The sequence below is a fragment of the Peromyscus leucopus genome, chromosome 14 (genome assembly GCF_004664715.2).
Source record: "Peromyscus leucopus breed LL Stock chromosome 14, UCI_PerLeu_2.1, whole genome shotgun sequence".
Lineage (NCBI taxonomy): Eukaryota > Metazoa > Chordata > Mammalia > Rodentia > Cricetidae > Peromyscus > Peromyscus leucopus.
The window spans coordinates 84923179-84946383 of NC_051075.1; the positions used below are offsets into that span (position 1 = coordinate 84923179).

The following is a 23205-nucleotide window of genomic DNA, read 5'->3' on the forward strand; positions in this document are numbered from 1 at the left end:
AGTTAAGAAATGACAGCAAAAGGCTGAAACAGAGCAAGTGCCCAGCATGTGTGAGGCCCTGGGTTCAGTCCACAAATCACCCCCCTAAACTTGGCCAGAGAAGGGAATGGACCAAACATGGTTACCGAGCCCCAAGCACTGTGTGAAAACCTGGCCTCCACATGGAGATGCACTAGGGTGACCAATTTGATCCTGACCAGTTGTTTTGGGCATACTCATTCTTTTTTTTTTTTTTTTCTTTCTTCACAGAAGGTAGTTTATTCAAGTTCCAAAAACAAATTATTCTAGATTTGAATTAAAGATATAAGACCAAACTAAAATATGAAAACAAATAGCTTCCATTTAGTGAGAGCTGAAATCAGTGAAGACATTCCTAACAACTGAACTTCTTTCCCATGAAAACTTTCCAGTTTTTCTTTCTTTCTTTCTTTCTTTCTTTCTTTCTTTCTTTCTTTCTTTCTTTCTTTCTTTCTTTCTTTCTTTCTTTCTTTCTTTGTGTGTGTGTGTGTGTGTGTGTGTGTGTGTGTGTGTGTGATCTTTTTGAGACAGGTTTCTCTGTGTAACAGTCCTTGTAGACCAGGCTTGCCTTGAACTCAAGGAGCTCTGCCCGTATCTGCCTCCTATGGTGGTATTTTATTTGTACTGAAATGTGATTTTCATTGTATGTTAATAAATAAAGTTGCCCGGGGGTCAGAGCTATTAAAGCCATAGCAAGAGCGTGGTGGTGGTGGCACATGCCTTTAATCCCAGCACTTGGTAGAAGAACTAGGTAGATCTCTGTGTGTTCAGGGATACAGCCAGCATTGGGAACATATGCCTTTAAGACCTGGAGGGCGGTACTTACAGGCAGTGATGAGGCAGTCGCGTGTTTGGGTTTACAACCAATGAGAAGGCAGAACAGAAAGACTATTTAAAGACAGACACACAGGAAGTAGCTCTCTCGGGGAAGCTAGGAGCACTGCAAGAGGTAAGATTTTAGCTCTGAGCTCTGACCTCTCAGCTTTCTCTTTTACATTGGGTCTGTGTTTCTTATTTTAATAAGATGGTTGGTTACATCTACAGCCTCCCAAGGGCTGGGATTAAAGGCGTGCACCCCCATTTTCTAGTTCTTAAGTGTCTACCAGGCCAGGACCTTTGCTGCCTTGGCTCTGCTTTTCCCCCATTTTTTTCTTTCTCTTCACTTTCAGTCTTTTCGTCTGCCTCTGGTTCATCCATGCTTTACCTGAGAAACACGACTGCACTCCACACATAGGACACCAACTGGAAGCCCCCCACACTCATTCATTTTTAATAAGAAAAATATAGGTTGAGACTTATGATACCTGTCCAAAACATTTACAAAAAGGGTCTGCTACTAGTATAAAGATATTCAACATGGTACATTTGGGGTTAAAAAAAATTACAGAAAAATATTAGTGTCTCCTGCTTATTATTCCACAGAATTAATGCTGCTTGATAAATCAAGAACACAAGTATTTAAGAGGCTATGCTTAAAAGAAGGACAATATTGTCCTGCTATAAACTTATATTTCTTTTTTATTTTTCCATGTTGAAATCTGAGCTTGCTTTATAAGCATTTGAACTTGAAAGGTCTTTGGGACTTGAAAGATTAATGATACAGCTTATGACACCCCTCCCCATAAAATCTCCACCCACTAGTCATAAGGATATCCGTGAGGATTATTGGAGTGTAAGTGTGATGATCATGATGTTTGAAATTAGATTTTTTTTAAGCAGCTAATTGTGTGCTGCATAAATAAGCAAAGCATGAATACAACCCAATCAGAGCAATTTTCTTTGAAGAGCCATCCAGGAGCAAGCATGAAGGCACAAACAGTACCTGAGTGGGGCCCTAGAAAGTGTTGTCCATGTTGACTAACAACTCTAATATTTGCAAAAAGATATCACTTATATTAAGCAACAAGAATAATTATTCAATTCAATCCTTACTCAAAGTTAAATAATGACCAAGGGAAAAATAATCGCTACAAATACTTTATCTACCCAGCAGCAAAATGCACAGAACTGCATTGTAAAGAGATGCAGATTTCAAAGAAAAAGCATGGAAGTATCCAGAGAAAGAGTCTGCTTTTCTGAGACATATAAAACTCCACAGTGATAAAGCACAAACTTCTGTCTAGAGACTAACACCATCCAGCCAGCACTTTCATGACTGTAGGAAACCAGCGGAGACAGCGAGTCTAAGGGACAGTGATATCCTTTAAACGTTTACAGGAAGGAGAGCTTCAGAACTGGTACAGTTTGTCTCTGCTCTGAGCTCTCAGATTACAAAAGACAATATGAGCATTCCTTTTCTTCCACTGTTGATGTGAGGACTAGGGGATGTGTGGTGTGTCACTTTTGCAGAGATGGGAAGCCAGAAGGGGAGAAGACAAGGCTGAAATGTTATAATCCGCCCCCCTAACAAAGTCCAACATAATAATGATAACAGCTTCTCTAGAACCGTAGTGGCAAGGGAGCTCACTATGATCTCATCCCCAGTGACCCACTTTCCCCTGAAAGCTGCGGGTCAGGCACTGGGGCCTCCATCCCTGGTCTTTGGTCCTGGGGTGTCATGGGCCAGTTCTTCCTGTCTCCCTGTCCCAGGATGCTAAGCATCGATGTTTCACATCCCACCCTTTGCTTGGGACTTGGGCAGCTGCTCTTGCTACTCTCCCAGCTCAGTCTCTCACTTCCCTCTGTTGCTACATTAAGAAATTTAAATGCAGATTTTCTAGTTCCTGGCACATGTGATATGACAGATGGCATCTGATAATGATGGAGAAACTGGGACATTCCTTAACTAATCAGCAGAGCACAGGACTTCCAAAGCCATTACCTGCTTCGGCTGGGCTCCCTTGGAGAGAATGTCCAGCAAGTCAGCCGAGGAGACGAAGTAGAAGCGAGGGAAAGTGATGCGCTTGGTTTCCAAGTACTCAGCCAGGGCTTTTTCACAAAGGGAAAGCCTGCAGGAGTGAAAATCCATCTTAAGCATGCCCTGTGTTTCCACCATTGACACTTCAACAGAGCAAACCTGCACCTACCACGACTCCACTCAACCAGGAAGCTCACTATTTCACAGCCACCCCCTCCTGCTTTGACATCCTGCTTACAGACAGAACACAGCCAGGCCAAGGGAGCAGGAAGGCAGGCACACAGACACATGCACACTCACACACAATTATCTGCCAGAGTCAGGTTTACGTTACTCATCACTTCTCGTGATGAAGATTAGATTTGGCATCGCTCACCAGAGACACAAACAGCAGTAGTAAGATACAACCAGGGCAAAGCCCTTTCCCACTGGATATCTGCAAAACCCAGGTGATTTCGACCTTCTCTAGCATTCTGGGGAGTCACAGATCCAGAATTACTCCCACTTTATTATCCAAAGTCCCAGCTATTAGCTAGATACAAATAACTACATCCTGTCAGTAAGCATCTCATCTGAATGGTGGATTTGCCCATTTTAAATCAGAACCCAGAATGTTCTTGAGGATGCAGTTGTGGATTATATGTGAATGTGACTTTACAAATGCCCTTTAGGAAAAGAATCTTGAAAGCATTGGCATGCTCTGTAAGGGTGATATACAGTAGAGAGAAAGTATAAAGCAGGTAGATGGCTGGCATCTGTCATGCAGCACTCAGAAAACTGAGGCAGGAGGATCCCTATGAGTTCAATGACAATCTGGAACCAAAACAACAACAACAACAAAATGACAGAAGATGGGAGCAGTGAGAGAACGGTGGGGAAAGAGTGAGAATGTGCGCACACACACAGACCAAAGGACTGTGAGTGAGCGAGCACTCTCCGGGGTTTGGGCACACAGTAGGTGTTCAATCGGTATATGCAGAACAGTATGATGAAAGAATCGATCAGTTATCAGAAACCTTAGCTAAGACTTAGGGGAACTAGAGAGAAGAGAGTGACTTCAGTCACGTGATGTTAACCCTCATTAGAAAGTGAAAGAAACAAATGTCAGCTGACCCTTTGTTCCCTTCTTACCTGCGCTGAAAATCTTTCAGTTTCTCATAGAGGTGGGGTCTGCATGTTGCCTCTAAGACATTTTTTATTTTGGCTGTCTTGAACATTAACTCCTGTGTAAAAGCATGACATAGATGTCAGAAATACACCCATTTCCCTCCCGCTGAGTGGATTAGCTTTTGAGAACACAACAGCTCTGGCACAGTGTTAGGAGGCTAGGAATGCCAGGGACCATGTTCCTTTCTGGATGAACAGCATTTGTTAACACAGTCTCATTGAACAGTCATACCTGTTTGTTTTCACAGCATCCTCACGCCACAGTGACAGCCTTGAATAGCTGATATGGCCATGGCAAGATTTGTAAAAACATAAAATTGCAGTTTTCTGATTCCTATGCACTGAAATGTGTAAATTGCACTTTATAAACCTAACCCAGTGCATCATGGGATTTTACATGTGAAAACTGCTAGGACTCTGACAGACCTTAAATTCAGCATCTACTCCATCAAATCTTCTGGAATCTTCCACGAGCTGGATTCGAATGTCTTCTGAGCAAACAAAAATGCTTTCCAGGTGAGACCAGGTCCGCTGGACTTCCATCCAGGTGAAGATGACTGCGTCGGCCACATTTAACTTGTTTTGCCAGCTTAGGACTTGCTCAATGAAGTACTCCACATACTTGCTTTGAAGAAGAGTCTGCAACTGGACCTAAAAGGCAGGCAGGCACTTGTCAGTCGCTGATGGTGGACTCTGAGAGCCGTGAGGAAGGCCACTCTGGTGGCTGCTGTGACCTTGCCCCTTGCATCGAACCCAGAGAGGCGCTTTTGTAAAATGGGCCAAAGAATTCATAGCACGCTGAAGTACCCAACCAAAGAAATGAGGTAAGTAGAAGCATCTATCTATAACATGTCTTCTACAAGAAGCACACACTTCCGTGCAGGTAAAAACCATTACTGGGGGCTGGGAAGATGGCTCAGCCCATAAAGTACTTGTTATGAAAGCACGAGGCCTGAGCTCATGTCCCCAGCACTCATGTGAAAAAAAAGCTAAGTGTGGTGGCGTGCCCTTGTAATCTCCCAGCACTGGAACAGGCAGAGACAGGCAGGTCAGCCCAGCCCAATCAACTAGTCCCAAGTCCCAGTGAGAAACTGCCTCAAAAATAAAGATAAACACCACCTAATGTGTACTGGGGAAGCTTTAAGAATTAAGTCATTCTTTCCTCACTGAGCCTCCAAGGGTTAAGGGTGTGTGTGTGTGTGTGTGTGTGTGTGTGTGTGTGTGTGTGTGTCCCTCAAGTTTCCCCTTCTCTCTTTGAGCTGAGTGCTATGTTCTACAACAGTATCGTCCCCAAGACATGCTGTCACATGACACTCTGATAGTCACTTCTCACATGGAATTCTCGGGACTTCACTGGATAAAGTGACCCTCTTGTTCTCCTTCACTCCAAGTACTGAACACAAACGATTCCTCTTGGGGGCAAAACCCTTGGTTTCTGTGTAATACCCGCTGCATTATTTCCCTGTTCACAGCCTCTTGCCCTTTCCCACCCATTCTGCTGTAACCAAATGCAGACTTCCTGGAGGCATCGGGCCTTATGTCCTTTTTCTCCATCTGACTCCCTGGATACTGACAATGGCCTCCCAACACTCATGCTTCACTGAGCTGGGCTCTGGGCTAATTTCTGCCTTTGTATAAATGACTCCCACACTAAATAGGCCCGGAATCTTAGTGTCACTATGCTCTGGGTTTCCATCTAATCACAGTGGCAGTTACTGCCTTCTCAAATGCTCTCGCCTACCTCTCTTCTCACAAAGGTCTAGAGATGCCCATCTCTGTACCTTTACAACTCAAGGTCATATACACTATTCTCACATCTGTATCTCCAGGCTTACTTTTCATAACTTCCATGAAAAAAGTATATTCCAAGGAACCCAAAACAATTGGCCACTGAGAGATGGTTGCTTTCTGGTGTTCCAAACATCACTAACATTGTCCCCATTGCATAGTCGTCCTTTCCTGGTGGTAATTCTGTCTCTACTTAGCCTTGTAGGAGTCTTTCTGTCTCTCCTAAGTCCCTTAGGAGTCTGTCTGTCTCTTGTAGCTAGAGTTTTTCTGGTTCTGCCTGGCCCACGGTCAGGACAAATCTCTCTCACCCACCAGTTCTGCAGCTGCTCAGACCCAACCAAGTAAACACAGAGACTTATATTGCTTACAAACTGTATGGCCGCGGCAGGTTTCTAGCTAACTGTTCTTATATCTTAAATTAACCCATTTCTACCATTTCTCAAGTAATGGTATATCCTTCTGAGGTCTTTGATGTAGTTTAAGCTAGATAGTAACAATTTTCCTTATTTATGATAAAAGATAAGTAGATATGAAAACTTAGACTCACAAATATTAAAAAAAAAAAAAACAGCCGCGGGACTGGCAGGTGAGATTTGTCATGACCATGGGACAGGCAGGAAAACTCTAGCTACAGTCTCTCCTTAGTCTCCTAGGAGTCTGTTTCTCCTTAGTCTTCTGGGAGTCTGTCTGCCTTTTTTTAGTCTTTTGGGAGTTTGTCTGCCTTTTCTTAGTCTTCTGGGAGTCTGTCTGTCTCTTAGTCTCCTAGGAGTCTGTCTGTCTCTCCTTAGTTCCCCAGGGACTCTTTTGTGTATCTCCTTTATGAACTACAAGTCCACACATTTGATTGCCAGATGGTCCCATACCTGTAGCCCAGCAAGAGTAGATGCTCAGTGAACAAATAAATTGGACTTTGTATGTGAATTTTGAAAAAAAATCTAAAATTGCTAATTAAAATAAAAATCTATAATAAAACTATCCATTTTACCTGGTTGTGCTCTAGTGTTTCAAAAAGCTGTTCATCAGACTTCAGCAGTGGGGTGCCTGTTCGATGGTGAGCTTCATAAGAAAATTCCAACATCTCCCAGGTGTGGCTGATTTCAGTAATAACCTAGTAATCAAAAGAATCAATTAATTAAAGTGTATAAACATCAAATTTAGGGTCAATATCTCAGCCATGACCTAGAATCCAAAAAAGTTTATTATATTAATGTCAATATTTATAAATTTCATAAATAAATTTAAGTTATAATTATAAATAATAAATATTATAAATATTTAAAACTCATGTTAATAATTTAAAAATGGATAACATTAAATGTGACTGGCCTCATTTTTTTTCCTACACGATTCATGGTGATAAGACTGGGGGATTAAATGCCTCTACTCCAAAGGACCAAGCATCACACTAATACTAAACTTCTATTGGGTCTGATTTACATCCTCCTCCCTGAAGGGATATAAGTGCAAAAAGGGACTTAAAAGGTTACACCAATTTATACATTAGCCAGCATGAGATAGGTGACAGGTAGGGCCTGAATGTGAATCTCAGGCTCCTAAGCAAACCTGGGTAATTTAATTACCTTTCTATTCTTCAGTTTCCCTGTCTGTACACCAGAAATAATAACACTATTAATATGAAAGACCAACTGAGTTAATATCAGTCCAATACCTAGGGTAGGGCTTGCTATAAAGGAAAAGATATGCAGGTGGCCCCTGCTCCCTTCAGCAGGGCCAACCCTCCTATTGTTGAATGACCTATGACTTCGAGTGATCCTGTGCCCTGCCTGGAGTACCCAGGCAGAGGGAAATCTTGGATACATGCTTCCACACTCCCAGGGCAGTGAACAATTCATCCTAAATGGCTCCTATGCAAAATCACAAACCCAGCATCAGAGAAAAGATGCAACCCTAAAGAGAATACCATCTAAGAGCTTTACATTCATTCACTCATCCAGGATCATAGCAAAGACACATCCCTGGACGGTACCTTCTCTGTGCCCAGCTCCTTCACCGCCTTGTCCACAATGTCTCTCACATCATCTTCTATTCTGTGCAACTGCAAGGCCAGCAAATCTGCCAGTGTGGTGGTGTCCTTTATTGAAAATTTGACCTGATTAGGAAGAAAAGGAGGCAGACTTTATGTCCCACATGTAATGATGGTTCCTGGAAGGTGTGGTAATACAGTCACTCCCTTTCAGCTCATAGTCCCTGAGCCTTCATTTGCCGGAACTCAGGGCCAAGTCTCCACCACATTAAAACACAATGCTTTCTTCTGTTTCATAGCCTTCCATTTTCAAACTGTTTCTATTGCCTTTACCCAAAAACCTATTTTTTTAAAAAAAGACTCCCACTGTTCATTTATTATAATTTGGTTGAAACCCCAGGAAGCAGGGAACAGCCCATTTGTCTTTTCTTCCTGAAGTGCCCTGCTCATAGAACATAATTTCCAGTCACTCGTGATATGACCTAGTTTTACCACTAATTTAATCTTAGTGGCTTGGCAAAAATTGTCCCCACTCATTCCATTATTCAGGTTTAACATGTGAAAGAATTCACATTATTCTCTCCATTATCCTTTGCCCCCCACACCCCTTACCCAGGATTTGGTTAACAGGAACTCTGTTCTTCCTACACCTGGAAGTCAATTCATGTCCTTTACAAATGATGGCTGCAGAAAAGGCTTCCCTTGCAGTCAGTCCTGAGAGGATACCACTCTGCTTTCCAGAGGCTGCTGCCCTCTCCGGCTTCCACTACCCCTAAACAGTTCTCAGTACCATTCACCCCTCCACAGGGTGAACCATGATCCACTACCTAGGTCTGAGGAGCACCCTCACAGGCGAGACAATCACTGGATAAGCCTGACCCTGGAAAGCCCTGGGCAAGTCAGTCAAGTTGACCATTCTATGTCTGTTGTTATTTGTGACTTCATTCTGGAGCCAATGGGAGCAGGGACATACAATAGGACCGCCATGAGCCACTGTGCAGTCTACACACCCAGGACGTACTCCAGCCCAGATGACAGAGAGACTGACTCTTTTCTACCTCTGCGCTCAAGTCCAGACCAGAAAATGATGCTTTTCCCCCTACTGTCTGACTCAGAAAGTGACTTTTTTTAGCTTATACGAAGGCATTCTATAAGCAATCCGACACCGTGTCAAGGCAAAAGTGTATAAGAAGAAATAGGAGGAGAGACTAGATACACAGTCAGCTACGTATGCAAATACTGAAAAAAAAGATCTGAATGAATACATCAATCAGTAATGAAGAGTAAGTAGACAATGTCTAAAAGGACTCAGGGTCACTTGGCAGATGTCTTACTGCAGACTCGCTCTCACACATGAGCACATATATTATCTAATCTGCCCTCTAGGTCTGCATGGGAAGCATTGTTCCTACTACATAGAAGAGTTAATGAAGGCACAAGGAGCAAGGGACTTATCTCAGGACCCCATCATTCCTTCGTGTTGGGATGAGAGCCACACTGCCAGGCTGTCTGCACCCCTCCAAGATCCCATTTACCCTGTGTTCCTGCCCTGCAAATTTTCCTTGCACCATGATGACATTCCTTCACAAAGAAAGCTCTTGCTTCACCTAAGGAGAAAACACATTCCAGGCTTCCCCTAACACATTTCCAACCAATTCTGGTCACTTGTGGTGAAAAGTAAAGCATATGATTGACACATTTGCTTTTCCATAGATATAGCTGGAGGAAACCAGAACCTCAGGAGGCATGGACATGTGAAAAACCACTTTAAGTCATGCAACATGACTACCAAAAAGGACACGTTACATACTAAGTTTTTAAAAAAGAACGCACAATGTCAGAATTCCTTCTTCCCCCAAAGTCAGGTCTATACCTTCCAATCCTTTTCATGGTTCATAAAACCACTAGCTGCTATTTGCTTTCTGTAAAATGTTGTCATATTTCTTCTTGATCGCTCCTTACAAGGCAACTCGGAGGCACAAAAACCAGGCAGAGTCCTTCTCAAGATAAAAGTAAAAATAAACCCCAACTAGAGAACCGAAGTGACTTCCCTGAGGTCACACAGTCAGGAGGACATAAAAGGGTGAGGAGTGGGTTCACCGGTGCATGGGTCCTCAAGGAACCTGGCCTTTTGCATGTGACTGGAGGCTTTCTCACATGTGCCACTCTGTAAGCTGGGGGTGACGCTTTGCAGCAGGTACTACCCAGTAAAGGTGACTCCAATACGTACCCCAATGGCCTTCATCAGCTGCTGCCAATGCCTGTCCCTGAGAGCAGGACTCTGCAACTCTGCAATGGCCCTCAGTGAGGTTGTCATGTCCTTCACAGTGCCCTCCAGGCCTGAATAAGCATCCCATGCACGGACTGCCTTGTCCAGTGACCAAATTTCCTAAAGAAATGTAAGGGAAATGCTCAGATTCCTATAGATAATGATATATTACACATATAATTGTATCCTTTGGGAGAATACATAGACCTTTCTCCATCCATGGATTAAGACAGACAGTGAAGGCATATATGAGGCCAGCCTGGGCTATATAGAGGACCTGCTTTTAAAAAAAAATATATAAGAAAGAGAAAGTATTGGCAGCTCTAAGACCAGTGGTTTTCAACCCGTGGGCTGCAGCCCCTCTGGGATCAAACAACCCTTCATAGAGGTCACATAAGAGCATCAGAAAACAGATATTTATATTACAATTCATAACAGTATACATTTACAGTTATGAAGTAGCAATGAAAATAATTCTATGGTTAGGGGTCACCACAGCATAAGAAAGGTTGAGAACCGTTGCTCTAGACTATGGACTAACCTAGAGAAATGCAAAGGGATTCACTCACTCCTAATTAGGAATCCACAAGCCATGTAGGTACTAGAGTTTCTTAAACACAAGAGCTAACTGGATATCCCACAGAAGATCAAATTTAGAAGAGAGACAGTTCATGGCATGCAACAAACCTTGCTTCCTCTGCAAACACAAGTGAAATCAGATTGTTCCCTGTATTAATGAGACTATCCTGGAATATCTAGTTCATCTCAATGAACCCTTAAAATGCTGGTTGCTTGCAAGTATCTTTTTCATGGAAGTTAACTATGATATGAGTTAAAGAAGCTTTAAATAAGGCCTCCACTCAGCTCTCATCCTGGCCCTAGGAACAATGCCAGCAGTTAAGAATGATAAAAACCATAATAAAACTGGGTAAAAGATGGAGATGATTCTTTTAAAAATGAGGACCTGTAGTTGAGGTGGGGTTGTCACTGGGACGTACAATAACCAATGGCAGAGGAAATAAGGGCGTTACTTTTTGCTTTTCTTTTCTCTTCTCTTTTCTTTTCTTTTCTGTTGCCCAGGCTTCTCTTAGAACCCTCTGAAGTAGGTGAGTCTACCAGCTCATACCTGCCTGGCAGGGCCTGACTTTTTTTTTTTTTTAAACTTTTTATGTATATTGGTGTGAGGGTTTCAGATCCCCTGGAACTGGAGTTACAGACAGTTGTGAGCTTCTCTGTGGGTGCTGGGAATTGAACCCAGGTCCTCTGGAAGAGCAGCCAGTGCTCTTAACCATTGAGCCATCTCTCCAGCCACAGGGTCTGACATTTTTAACTGCCTTTTGCTCTTGTAGCCTTTGACTTTCTCCAAAGAAGTCTGGTCTCTTCAGAACCCATGCAGTACTATTCAAGGCCTTAAGTTCAGGTAAGCCAAGTTCTGTGTATACTGTACCCTCTGGGGATGCTGGAGTAACCACCAATGGTTACAAATGTTATAATAGTTTGTTAAATCCAGATTTGACCTAAGAGCCAAACCAAATGCCTTTTCAGATACAAAATACTCATGGTTGTTGAGGGAAAAAAACAGAGGCTCAGTTCCTAAACCACAGCCCTCAGCTCTGATGCCCACAATCTCCCTCTCTACTCTAGATGGCTGTAGCAAGCTCAAGGGCAGGGCTGTCTCTCACGCATTCATTAACCCTTAAAAGCATACACGGATATGTTTTTATCGACTCGTTCTGAGAAGGGCAGGCTTGATGAGATGCACAACTGGGTGAGAGTGGGGAAACACTATCTTGTCTCAGTCTGTTTGAAGTAAACAAGGAAACACAGCCCAGCACAGCAGACACTAGGCTGGGAAGACCAGGGGGCGGTGCTGAGAAAGACAAACGGCTCCATCCGGCAGTTAGGAAACTCGCCTTGGCAAACCTCCTGAGTTCCGCATCCATCTGCTCCACATTGATCCGTCTCCACTGGGTTTTTGTCCAATTATCAATGCTTCTCTGAAAATGCACAAGGAGATAAAAGTGTCAACATTTGGCGGAAGTGAGTATCTACAGCAAAATATATAAACTGGCGAGACACATAGACTCTTGCGACCAGTGGAAAGACAATTTTTAAAATATTAACTGCACTTGTCAAAACTTCCCCATCACCAAAACAAAAAAATTGTCAGAACATGCCAAGCTTAAGGATAAAATACCATGATATATTCATTTCTAGTAGCAATAATAAATTCCACATAGTCGCCACCACTTCATCCTGCATAGTTCAATAAATTGTTAAGTATATTATTAAATAATGGGCTTCTATAATTCTACATGCGATATAAATTAGGCTAGCACCCAAAAATCTTTATTATAACAAAAATCTCATTAACCAGTTTTGGATCATATTTTATATGTTTATATTTTACATCTTGTTAATATATTCTTACCTGGCTTTCAACTGACTTAAGGAATTTATGCAAGACATCTATTTTCCTAGAACTTTTTATACATAAGTTTTTAGTATTAATCACATACAAATTAAATACTTTCAGTACGTTTCAGTTTATATATGTATACAGAAAATACAAACAGGGTGTCTACATGAGTTAGTATGCACAGCCAACTGTATATTTAACACAGATTCACATATTAATTTTTATTGATATTCTATATCATACCCCCAAAGGATCTGAGGCAGTCAGCTCATTATACAAAGGTTTTACTCTGAACTAAAATAGAAACAACTGATATTCAAGGCAGAATCTTTCATTAACAGAGATCTATGAACTTTAATTCTGGGAATAGGGGTGGGAAGTAAAATATAATGTGTGTATACTTCAAGATATTATGAAACCCAAATAAACTGATATAGACACTGAAATTGCATGTTTACTCAAAACTCTTAGTAAAGAGAACCATGCTGCCCCAAACTCCATCTTACTGTAACGTAAATGATGGCATCCCAGAGTCCCTTGAGCAGTCGGATTTCTCTGCGGCACTGCTTCATGTGTTTGTATTCCGGAAGAGTCACCTCGAAGAGACGTGCACGGTCTTGCATCTGCCCCATCTCTTCCTCCAAAGTCTCCAGCTCCTGATGTGCCTGAGGAGAAAACACACAGCGGGCTAGGGGCAGAAGCCACACCATGCCTGGTTCTGCTACTGCACGTTGAAACCACAATTCTCAAGAGAACACTATGCCATGTAATTGGTGAGCTGTGGAAGGCATTTGACATCTTGGCTTCTTCATGCAGTTGGGACTTTGCTCAAGGAAAGGAGAAGTTCTGTATCAGAAATTAGTTCTTTAATGATCATATTTAGTTTAACAAAACAACCACCACATACAAGAAAAGAAAAGAAAGAAAGAAACCCAAAAATTCTAGCTGTGAGTAGTGCCTCATGCCTATGATCCCAGCATGCAGGGAACTGAGGCAGGTGGATCACTGAGAATTCAAGGCCAGCCTGGGCACAGAGTAAGACTCTGAGAAGGAAGAAATAAAGGAAGAGGAGGGGAGGAAGGAAGGAGAGAAACAGGAAGAATAAAAACCTCTCTAACTTGAAAATGGCCCTGTAGATGATAAATAGTACAAGATATACATAAGAATGCGCATGTCCAAGAGCATCCAGAGTAAATTCATTTGCACACACCTGTGTTCAAATTTTACCTAAGGTCACCTATCCTGCCACATAGGGAAGCTAATGTTTTACACCAAGGGCAAGCTAGTTTGTTTCCCCCTTTTTGATGAGCAACTCTTAAGTTTACTTTCTATTAACAGGGCAGCGTGCTCACACAGTGAATTGGGGGGGGGGGCACGAAGGGCTGGAAGGAAGCACAGGCATCCTCCACCCACCCTGGGGCTGTTTCTGCTCCCTCCTGGACCCAGCTGCCCTTTCTCCTGAGCTCAGGTTGCAATGTGTCACAAAGTGATTGGCTTTTCAGAGTGGAACTGAATTTGCTTTTTGTTTCACATTTCCTTCCATCCTCTTCCCCAGGTCCAGTGGCTGAATTCCTTTAGTTTTCTTCCATTTTATTTTAACATTAAAAAATCAACATTTGATCTTTTTATGTTCCCTCAATTTTAACTTTTTTGACAAGCAAATATTTATCTGCTTATCATGTACATGTTTTAAAATATGTACACATTGTGGAATGGACCCAAATGAAAGTGTCTTCTTCACATATGTATTATCTCATTTTGGTGTAGTGAGAACACTTTAAAATGTACTCTTAGAGGTTTCTAAATGTCAGAACATTAGCATTAGCCAGCTGAACCAAATCCTTGCCCCTTTATATCTATAGGAAATTTGTTCCAAGACCCTACCCTAGATACTCAAATCCAAATACACTTAGTCCCTTTTATAAAGCAGCATGGCATTTGTATATAACATATGCATGTACTTTACTTTCTGAGTTATCTTTAATACCTAATGCAATATAAATAAATCACAAACTCCTGTCACACCAGGTCCTAATCACTAGTTATTTTTTTTTCTATTTCTCTTCCTACTGATTAACTTTAATACTTTTGTCACCATGATGGTTAATATTGTCAACTTGATATGACCTATAATCGCCTAGAAGACAAACCTCTGGGCATGAGTTGCTAGATTGGATTAACTGAGATGGGAAGACCCACCCCAAATGTGGGTGACACCATTCCCTGGGTGAATAAATAGGAGAAAGTGAGCTAAGAGTCAGTAGCATCAGGTACCACCACGTTTTCCCACTGTAGATGCAACGTGACCAGCTGCCTCCTACTCCTGCCACGATGGCCCCCTAAACTGTGAGCTAAAACAAACCCTTCCTCAAGTTAGTCTTGTCAGATATTTTTTCACAGCTATAAGAGAAAATAACTAATATCCAATACTGCATAGAATTATTATTTCTGGGAAAAAATCTTGATAAATTATGTTTTATGAAAACGTATGTATTTCACACTGAAGCTTTCAAGTTAATGTGCTCCATGGCCACAAGTTCTGGTTCTTCCTGTATGATCATTCCCAGACTGATCATTCCATTTGTCACTCTGACCATTCTTTGCAAGGTCTAGCTGCATGTGGGTCTGTCCTGGAAATGACATTTGACTTGGCTGCCCCCTTTTCTGGAGACAGAGGTAGCAGGAGATACTTTGTTGATCTGCTGGCAGTGAGTTCATTCCAGTGTTATGAAATTTAGTGTGTCAGCATTTCACACCTATTGAAATAGAATCTTAGGATTTGGAAGATGTCAGCAGCGCCCCCTGGTTTCTGTTCTTGCCTGCCTGCCACTTCTAGCACCAGTTTTGTCTGGTTTTATCTGGTCACCTTTGAAATTCTGCAGTTCACTATGATGAATCTAAGCAGACGTTCATTTATCCCCATTGGGATTCAGTCAGCTTCTAGAATCCACAGTTCATGCTTTATCTAGCTCTAGCAATGTCTCAATATAGCTATCATTCGGTGTATTCTATTTTCTAGAACATAGGAGTTGGGTACATTCAAATTTCCTCCTCTGTATCTCTCTCCTATATCCTATTTCCTTACGCCTACTTGCAGCATTCTGAGTCATTTCTTCCAACGTAACATGTACGTCCCCAAGTTTTTCCAAATGTAACTAGCTTGTCTTAGGCAACTGTAATTTTCATTTCCTTAAGTAACTGGTACTTTTCCAAATTCAACTGATCATATTTGATAGACTGCTCAGTTTTTTTCAGTATGCTCATTTTCTTTCTAGCATCTGAAGATTTACATGGCTCTGCATCTGGAGCTTCTGCTGACTCCCAGGTATGATGATTATGTACCATTTACTGCTCACTCGGGTTTGACTTGCCTGGTCTGTTGCTCCCATGAGGACACTGGATTAAGATTGAGACCATGTTTTGCAGAGATTTGAGTTTGCTTTTACTGGGTTCTACACAGAAGCTACTTACCGCCACTTCTGTTTCCTGGCCTTGGAAATTTCTTAATCCCAAGGCAGCATAAAGGGAACCACAGGGGCTTGTAACAACAGGCTCATATTTATAGGTTCCCAGAGGACCCTTCCTCTTCCTTCACCTTACTCTGAGGCTTAACAAGGATCAACAGGAACCTCAGAGACCTCTGTGCACACTGTAGACTCTGGACACACTTTCCCCACCCTGCCTCAGTGAGCCTGAGATCTGCTCTGATACAACATCTACTTGTGGCAAAAGTGTCTATCTCAAAGCTGCAGGCTTCCAGGATGCTCCAGCATGTTCAAGAGTCCCTAAAACTTTGGCATCTGCTCTACTCTACTCACAACCTCCTTTCCAATGCTCTATCCTGCTGATAAGAGATTTCTCTCACTTTCTTCTGAGCACAGCAGCCAATGTACAATTGTACATCTGTGGGGATGTATCCAGCATCTTTTATGCAGAGAACCCTTCACAGCTTTTGTGCTCCTCAGAGACAACAGCCTTTATCTTGAATAATTTCCCTATTTTGTGCACCCCATCTTAAGTTCTGAACAAAACCCAGCCCTTTAGTGTGGAATCACTTTGCAGAAATTAAGGAAAGAAGGAAGGAGAAAAGAAGGAAAGAAGGAAGGATAAAGGAAGTAAAGAATGAACCCCACCATAGACCATCACCCTCCTTGTTCCTGGAAGGTCAATGGCTTCTATTTGTAGGGTACTTAGGTACTGAATCTCCCAATGTCACTGCAGAACAAGAATATGCATGCCTCTGGTTGAATATGACACTAGATGTATTAGATTTACAAGCTGAGCAAACACACACAGAGAATGACTTCAAGAAAAAGGTAACCCAGCTCCATTCTCTTTGAAATACCCACCACACATCCTGAAAGGCATAGGATGAGCCTCTCACTTTTAAATTTGCAACTATAAGCAGCTACAGTATGTGTGGAAGTGGCGAGATTCAATACATATCTGTCATAAATGTTTGCAGACAACATATTGGTGAGCCAAGTTAAAAACATTTTCCCATCCACAATCTGTTCAGACCACCTGGAGTTTAGATATAGTCTTTTAACAATCCTTTATTAACATATGCTAACTTACTCCTTTTCAACGAATATAAACTAACTTTCTTCACACAAATGAGAGGGACCTTAGGCCACAGAGTGGTGATTTTTGAATAGAGTTAAAAGCAATTGTTTCAATTCAAAGTCAGATTTGGAAAATGGGGTAAGACCTGTGTCAATTTGGACACCACTCCAAGAGGAAATACTATGCCAAGCATGAAGATAGAAATACTATCCCAAGGAAGAACCCAGAAGTTACCAGCACCTGGATGGAAACATTCTCACCCTCACCAGGGCATTTTTGCACTGCTTGGTTTGCTAAGTTAAGATCCTGAAGTATTTTTCTAACACAAAGATAGAAGACATTTTTTCAAGTCTCCTATGAATCACATGTGGGTTTGAGTTAATTCTTATAATAAAGTAGCTTGTGGGAAACTAACATCGGATGACTCAACAGTATTTACACCCAGGCTTATGAGCATTCCTCTGGTTAAAAGCCACACTTGGTAGGTGGAGTTCAGTGGCTGAGCATTCATAGAGCTTGGCAAAGCCCACCCACCCCCTGCATCAACCTCTACCACCAGAGAACAAAGGAGAAAGTTATTACATTATTACATGGGAAGCGCTGGTACTGTTAGAATTGCTGATTTCTTCAAAGACTTAGTTAGCCAGAACTGTAATCCTATTTCTGAAATCTATGAACCGTAATCTGCAAAAAAATATATGTAACTAATGCTGAATTTCCTTATCTGAAAGGAGAAAAATTGAGGCTATCTCGTGGAGCTACAGTGGTAATTAAAATGTAACATGCTTAATAAAAATTCTTTTTTTTTTACCTCCCCCTTTCTGTGTGTGTATCCATCCATCCATACACATGTATGCATGTATCTACTCATGTGTTTATTGGGAATTAAACTCAAGACCTTCCCCAGAAACTAGGTAAGCTCTCTCTACACTCATCTATATCACTTCCCTCCCTTTTTTAATTTTGAGATAGGATATCACTACTTAGTCAGCCCAGCCTTAAACTCAGTTTGTAGCCTAGGCAAGCCGTGAATTTTGGGAGCCTGCCTGGGTCTCACTAGCAGCCAGGATTACAGGCCTGTGCCACCAAGGCTGGCTTGGTGATAGTCTTGACATATGGTAAGAGTTCAATGCATTCTCAGTGTTGGCTTTGCTTTCATGATTTCTGATGATGGTGGTGTTGGGAGGAAACACAATTTAAAACAATCTAATGTAAGGAAAAGAAAACTCCCTTTAAAATCTGCCTACTATTGTGTACATGAGACAGTGGAGAATGAATTACCTTATCAAGCACTGAGTATGGATTCTCTGCTTTAAATCCAAGCGGGGCATAGCTTCTGAATCTCTCTCTGAATTCTGCTTGCTTTTCCTGGTCAAGGGACAAAAGTGAACGTCAATCAGGTATCTTCACTTATTATTGTCAAACTTTCCTTCAAAATAGACAACCACAAGCCCAGTAACTAACTCACATCAAACAAAATGCATCTTTTCCTAATAAGGGTGACCTCCGCATTTTGGAGTGGAGAGACTTCATGTCTGACTGTGGCCGCGATCTTCTTGGTGGTTTCCCATCTTTCAGGCAATTCCTGTGCAAACAAAGGTGCAATGGACATGACTTCAGCTCCTGAACCAGCTCTACCACGTGGTCCAGTAGTTCTTATTTCTTTACTCTGACTCGGGACATCTTTTAGAAGTAAGTCATGCAAATAAAACAAGGTTATGGCATGGTGATAAAACGGGTTAGAACCAGGCATCTCCCATGCAGGCACCGGAGTTGCTGTCATCGTAGAACTGGCAGAAATATTTCAAAATAAAGACTCACCTCCACGTCCTTTGCTGTTGTGGGAACAAGTTTAAGGGCTGTGTGGGCGGGGGAGGGGATGGTCAGTAAAGAGCCTGCTGCGCAAGCTCCCGAGTTCTGATCTTTACTTAGGTGTGGCAGTGTGGACCTGCAGTCCTGAGGGCACAGAGAGGAAAATTCCTGGGGCTTGCTAGCCAGCTAGCCTGTCCAAATGGGTGAACTCTAAGGTCAATGAGACCTCGCCTCAAAATATAAGTGGTTAGGGAAAACACTCATCATCGAACTGTGACTTCCACATGCATATGAAACCTGTGTTTCACCATGTGTACCCCCCACACACAAACATACGCACATACACATATACACGCACACCCATACACATACACACACATACATACATATACACACACTTATACTCACACAAACACACACACACACACACACACGCACACGCACACAAACACACACACCCACACACATACACACATACATACATATACACACACAAACATACACACATACACCCATACACATACACACATACATACATATACACATATTGTAAGTCAGGCACTTTAGCAATTTAGTAAGTTTGTTAAAAAAAGAAAACAAACACAAAAAGAGTTCCTTTGAAACTGATTCTGGGTAGGGAAAAGCTACAACCTGACTCCATTTCTTCCCTTTGTCACAGTTTGCCATGGAGGAATTTTTGAAGGAACTTAAGAGCCCAGGCGGGAAGGAAGGTCAATTCCTACTTGAGGTTGAACAAAAACAGCAACAGACAGTTGAGGGCCTCCCTCCCCACGCACAGTGCAAACAGGAGCAACTGACTTTCCTTGAGGACCCATGATGTGTAGTCGCCATGGAGAAGCTTCCCTGTGTCCAAGGACACTGAACTTGTTTTGTCGTACAAAGCCACACACAGTGACATGGTCCTCACTTGTTGAGGTGAACTGCAAAATCCAAAGGTTCTACAGGCTGCTTTGTAACCCTCAATAAATATTTAACAAGCAATCCAGTAACTGCAGATTATAAAGAGAGCACTGTGCTAAGTAAATGTGTGGAGAGGGAGCTTCATAGGTAAAACACACTCTTTGACTTCAGTCAGTATAGTCTAAAAGAGAATGAAAGAGGCATGCGCACAACTACTTCACATGGCACACTGTACTAACATCCCCCAGAAGGCCAACACAGGATCCATACAGTTAGGAAGCAATAAGGTGTCATGACAGGAATCCCTCCAACTCAGGAACCAACAGACTTAGGTTCTAAAACACCGTGCTCCCTTCTTTTGCCTCCTCTCATCAAAATCCTGTATCTTAAGACTCTGGATTCTAACCCCAGCATGATGTTGCTTGACTACAATCCCAATGACTCAGTGGGTGGAGGCCAGGAGTAGGGGTGAAGAAGTTCAAGATGAGCCTTGGTAACATCGCAAGTTCAAGGCCCAACTGAGGTATGTGAGGCCATGTCTCAAACAATGAGAACAACACAACTCAACTCAGCATCCCATCAGAAGCCGTGACCGGGAAGCCAGGGAGGGTTACAGGTGACAGCTCAGGCCCTTTACCTTCCCCAAACACAGCAGACCTGCCACGTGTCTGTAGTAAATTCTAAATACCCCTTTACTTGATGCAAATACATTTTCATAAAAAGCAAAAGATCAGATAACCTCAAAAGTCTAATGGACGGGATTCAGCTTGGGAAGGAGGGAACTCAGTGTGAGGCACAGTGGGTGAGGGCTTCTGGGAGAGACAGGGTTGATGGGACCTGTGGACTAAAACTTCACTGTGCACAGGGTATGAGGAGGAAAGAGGTAGATTGAGCAGCTACACTGTTAGCTGGGTTGGGGGTAGTAAGATCTGAATTAAAATGGGAACAACAGAAATGCCAAGGACAGAGCAAACTAGTAAGGCCTAGAGGCCGCCTCGCTGAAGGAAACGCCCATGAGCTTCCAATGCCGAAGCAGCTCTCAGAACAGAAGCACATCTATGGTGCTTTTTGTTTTGTTTACAATCACAGAAGCAAGCATAGACGAGTCTTGGAACCACAAGGTACTTGGGTAAAGTTACAACTCAACTTATTTTTCCTCCTATCTGTAGTCTGCTTCTGGAATATGGAAAATCTAGTATTTTCAATACAATCAAACCCTGAGGGAGTCAAATTTTCATACTGTAAATTCTAGTGGAAATGAATACTTCCCCTTACTGATTATGTCATAACTGACTTCTCTGTGGGATACATGCCAAGGTCCAAGATCTGACACCAAGAATACCCAGATTCTCCTTTTAAGAAGAAATATTGGGGCAGTGAGCTGGCTTAAAGGGCAAAGGGGTGTATCTCCAAGACTGCGCTTGATCCCCAGAGCCCACACGGTGGAAGGAAAGAACCAATCCTGAAAGTTGTCCTCTGACCTCCGTCAAAGCACTGCCCCCACACAGAGAACAATAAATACATGTAAAAACCAAGTAAGTGAAAAATCTTTGTAGCCGATGCTCCTGTAGTTATTTATCTCTCCACATTGTTAAACATGTCTCTGGCCGGTTTGTCACCTCGCCCCAGGTGGCAGCTCTAAGGATAGTTTCATATAATGCAGAATAATTCATACACAGTAGTTCTCTGAGTCCTTTATGGTCAAAAAGCACTTGTCATTACATATATTGTTGCATTTTGTCCTCTCAAAATAAAATGTTACCACCAGTGTGAGAAACAATTTGGCAATTCTTCAAAAGTCTCATGTAGAACTAGCACTTGACCCTGCAAGTCCATTCCTAAGTGCAAGCCAGAAGGAAATGAAAACAGATATTCAAATATCCACACATCAATCTTCAAAGCAAAATAATTCACACTAGCAAAGACGTAGGCAAGTCTTACCACCAGCAGTAGATGGATGGGTAAATACAGCGTTTTATAGGCTTACAAGGGAATACCATTTAGACATAAAAAGAAAATATTGATAATGTTACAAAGTGAATAAACTTCAAAAACATGTATCAGGGGAAGTCAAATATAATGGGTTACACATTGCAAGACTCAATTTATATGGAATATCTAGAATAAATAAACAAATCCACAGAGATAAAAGGTTGCCAACGGTTGAAGAGTCGGGCTTGGCTATGGGCAGAGAGTGACTATGGCAATGAATGGCAGCTGCTTTGGGCAATGAGGAAAATATGGTGGCACTGAACAGAGGGGGGTTACACAACACTGTAAATACACTAAATTCCACTTCACTGTACATTTAAAATATTATGTTTATGTTAACTTAGCTGTTCATTTCATCTGAATAGAAAAGAAATAACTGAAATAGGTTGGAAATAGCAAGCATAGACAAACAAAAAAATATCTTAAGAAGAGTCACAATAAATATTTTACCAAAAAGGAAACACACTCCACAATATTACCTAGTGTGCCAAGGCAGACAGATGAGAGCTGACTCCTGCAGTGTTGAAAACCAGATGCTGTAGCTAGAGAGTAACTCAGTGAGCAGGAGAGCTTGCTGGGCAAGCGGGAGAACCAGAGTCCAGATTCTAACATCCATTTAAGCTGGGAGTGGTACATGCACACGATAAACCCACAACTCAGGGGGATTGGGTAGAGAAAGAGAGTAGGACACCGGATGCCCTCCTCCAGCACACACACGTGTATATTCACCACATGCATACATGGATCAGTATTTGAGTTGTGTGCTCTGACCACTAAACTAGATGAAGAGATCTCAAAGCGAGCCTTGGCTAATGTGTCCACTGATTACATTTACAAAGTCCATTGTAAGCTCACCCCTACCCCACCATATACAGGACTCCAATATGCACAGCAGCAGAGCCTCAACTGGAAGATTTTTTTTTTTTTTGCTCATAATTCAGTTAAAATTAAACAGACTTTGCTCATACTCTGGTGCACAACACCAGCCATCAAATGTTTCTGGAACACAGACAGTATGAAACAGAAATCCGACAGGAAAAACACAGAGATTTTCCCATCCAGACCAGACTCCACATTTTTATCATCACATTCGTGACGTATTGCCAAGCCTAGAATGCGTGTCAGATGGCAGGCAGCTGAGAATACAGAGGACCGTGGGTATAGCGGGACCACACACGGGAAATGACACTAACGCTGGGACTCATGGAGCAGCACAGAGGTGGTGACCACCCAGACAGTGACCGGGAGGACGGTGTCACAGTGGATGAGAACATTTTCTTATGATGCACACGGAGATGAATACTGGATGGCTTTACTACTTCTGTGACCTGAAAAAACTTCATCCCTTTCACCTTCAGGTTCTTTGCCTGTACCATGAAAACACTGTCTGCCTTTCGGTTCACCTCATGACA

General features: G+C 42.3%; 1 protein-coding gene across 2 annotated transcripts in view; it reads right to left on the reverse strand.

Moving 5' to 3' along the window:
* Positions 1-23205, reverse strand: part of Dnah11 (dynein axonemal heavy chain 11) — a 314894-nt gene that overhangs the window by 243134 nt on the left and 48555 nt on the right. For both annotated transcript variants that reach the window (XM_028880929.2, XM_037210919.1), the window contains exons 19-28: positions 18537-18653; positions 18350-18436; positions 13009-13167; positions 11997-12080; positions 10045-10203; positions 7818-7940; positions 6816-6938; positions 4469-4693; positions 4007-4098; positions 2840-2966 (exon numbers count right to left, since the gene is read on the reverse strand). In XM_028880929.2, the coding sequence (XP_028736762.1) occupies positions 2840-2966; positions 4007-4098; positions 4469-4693; positions 6816-6938; positions 7818-7940; positions 10045-10203; positions 11997-12080; positions 13009-13167; positions 18350-18436; positions 18537-18653 (1296 nt within the window). The remainder of the gene's footprint in view (positions 1-2839; positions 2967-4006; positions 4099-4468; positions 4694-6815; positions 6939-7817; positions 7941-10044; positions 10204-11996; positions 12081-13008; positions 13168-18349; positions 18437-18536; positions 18654-23205) is intronic.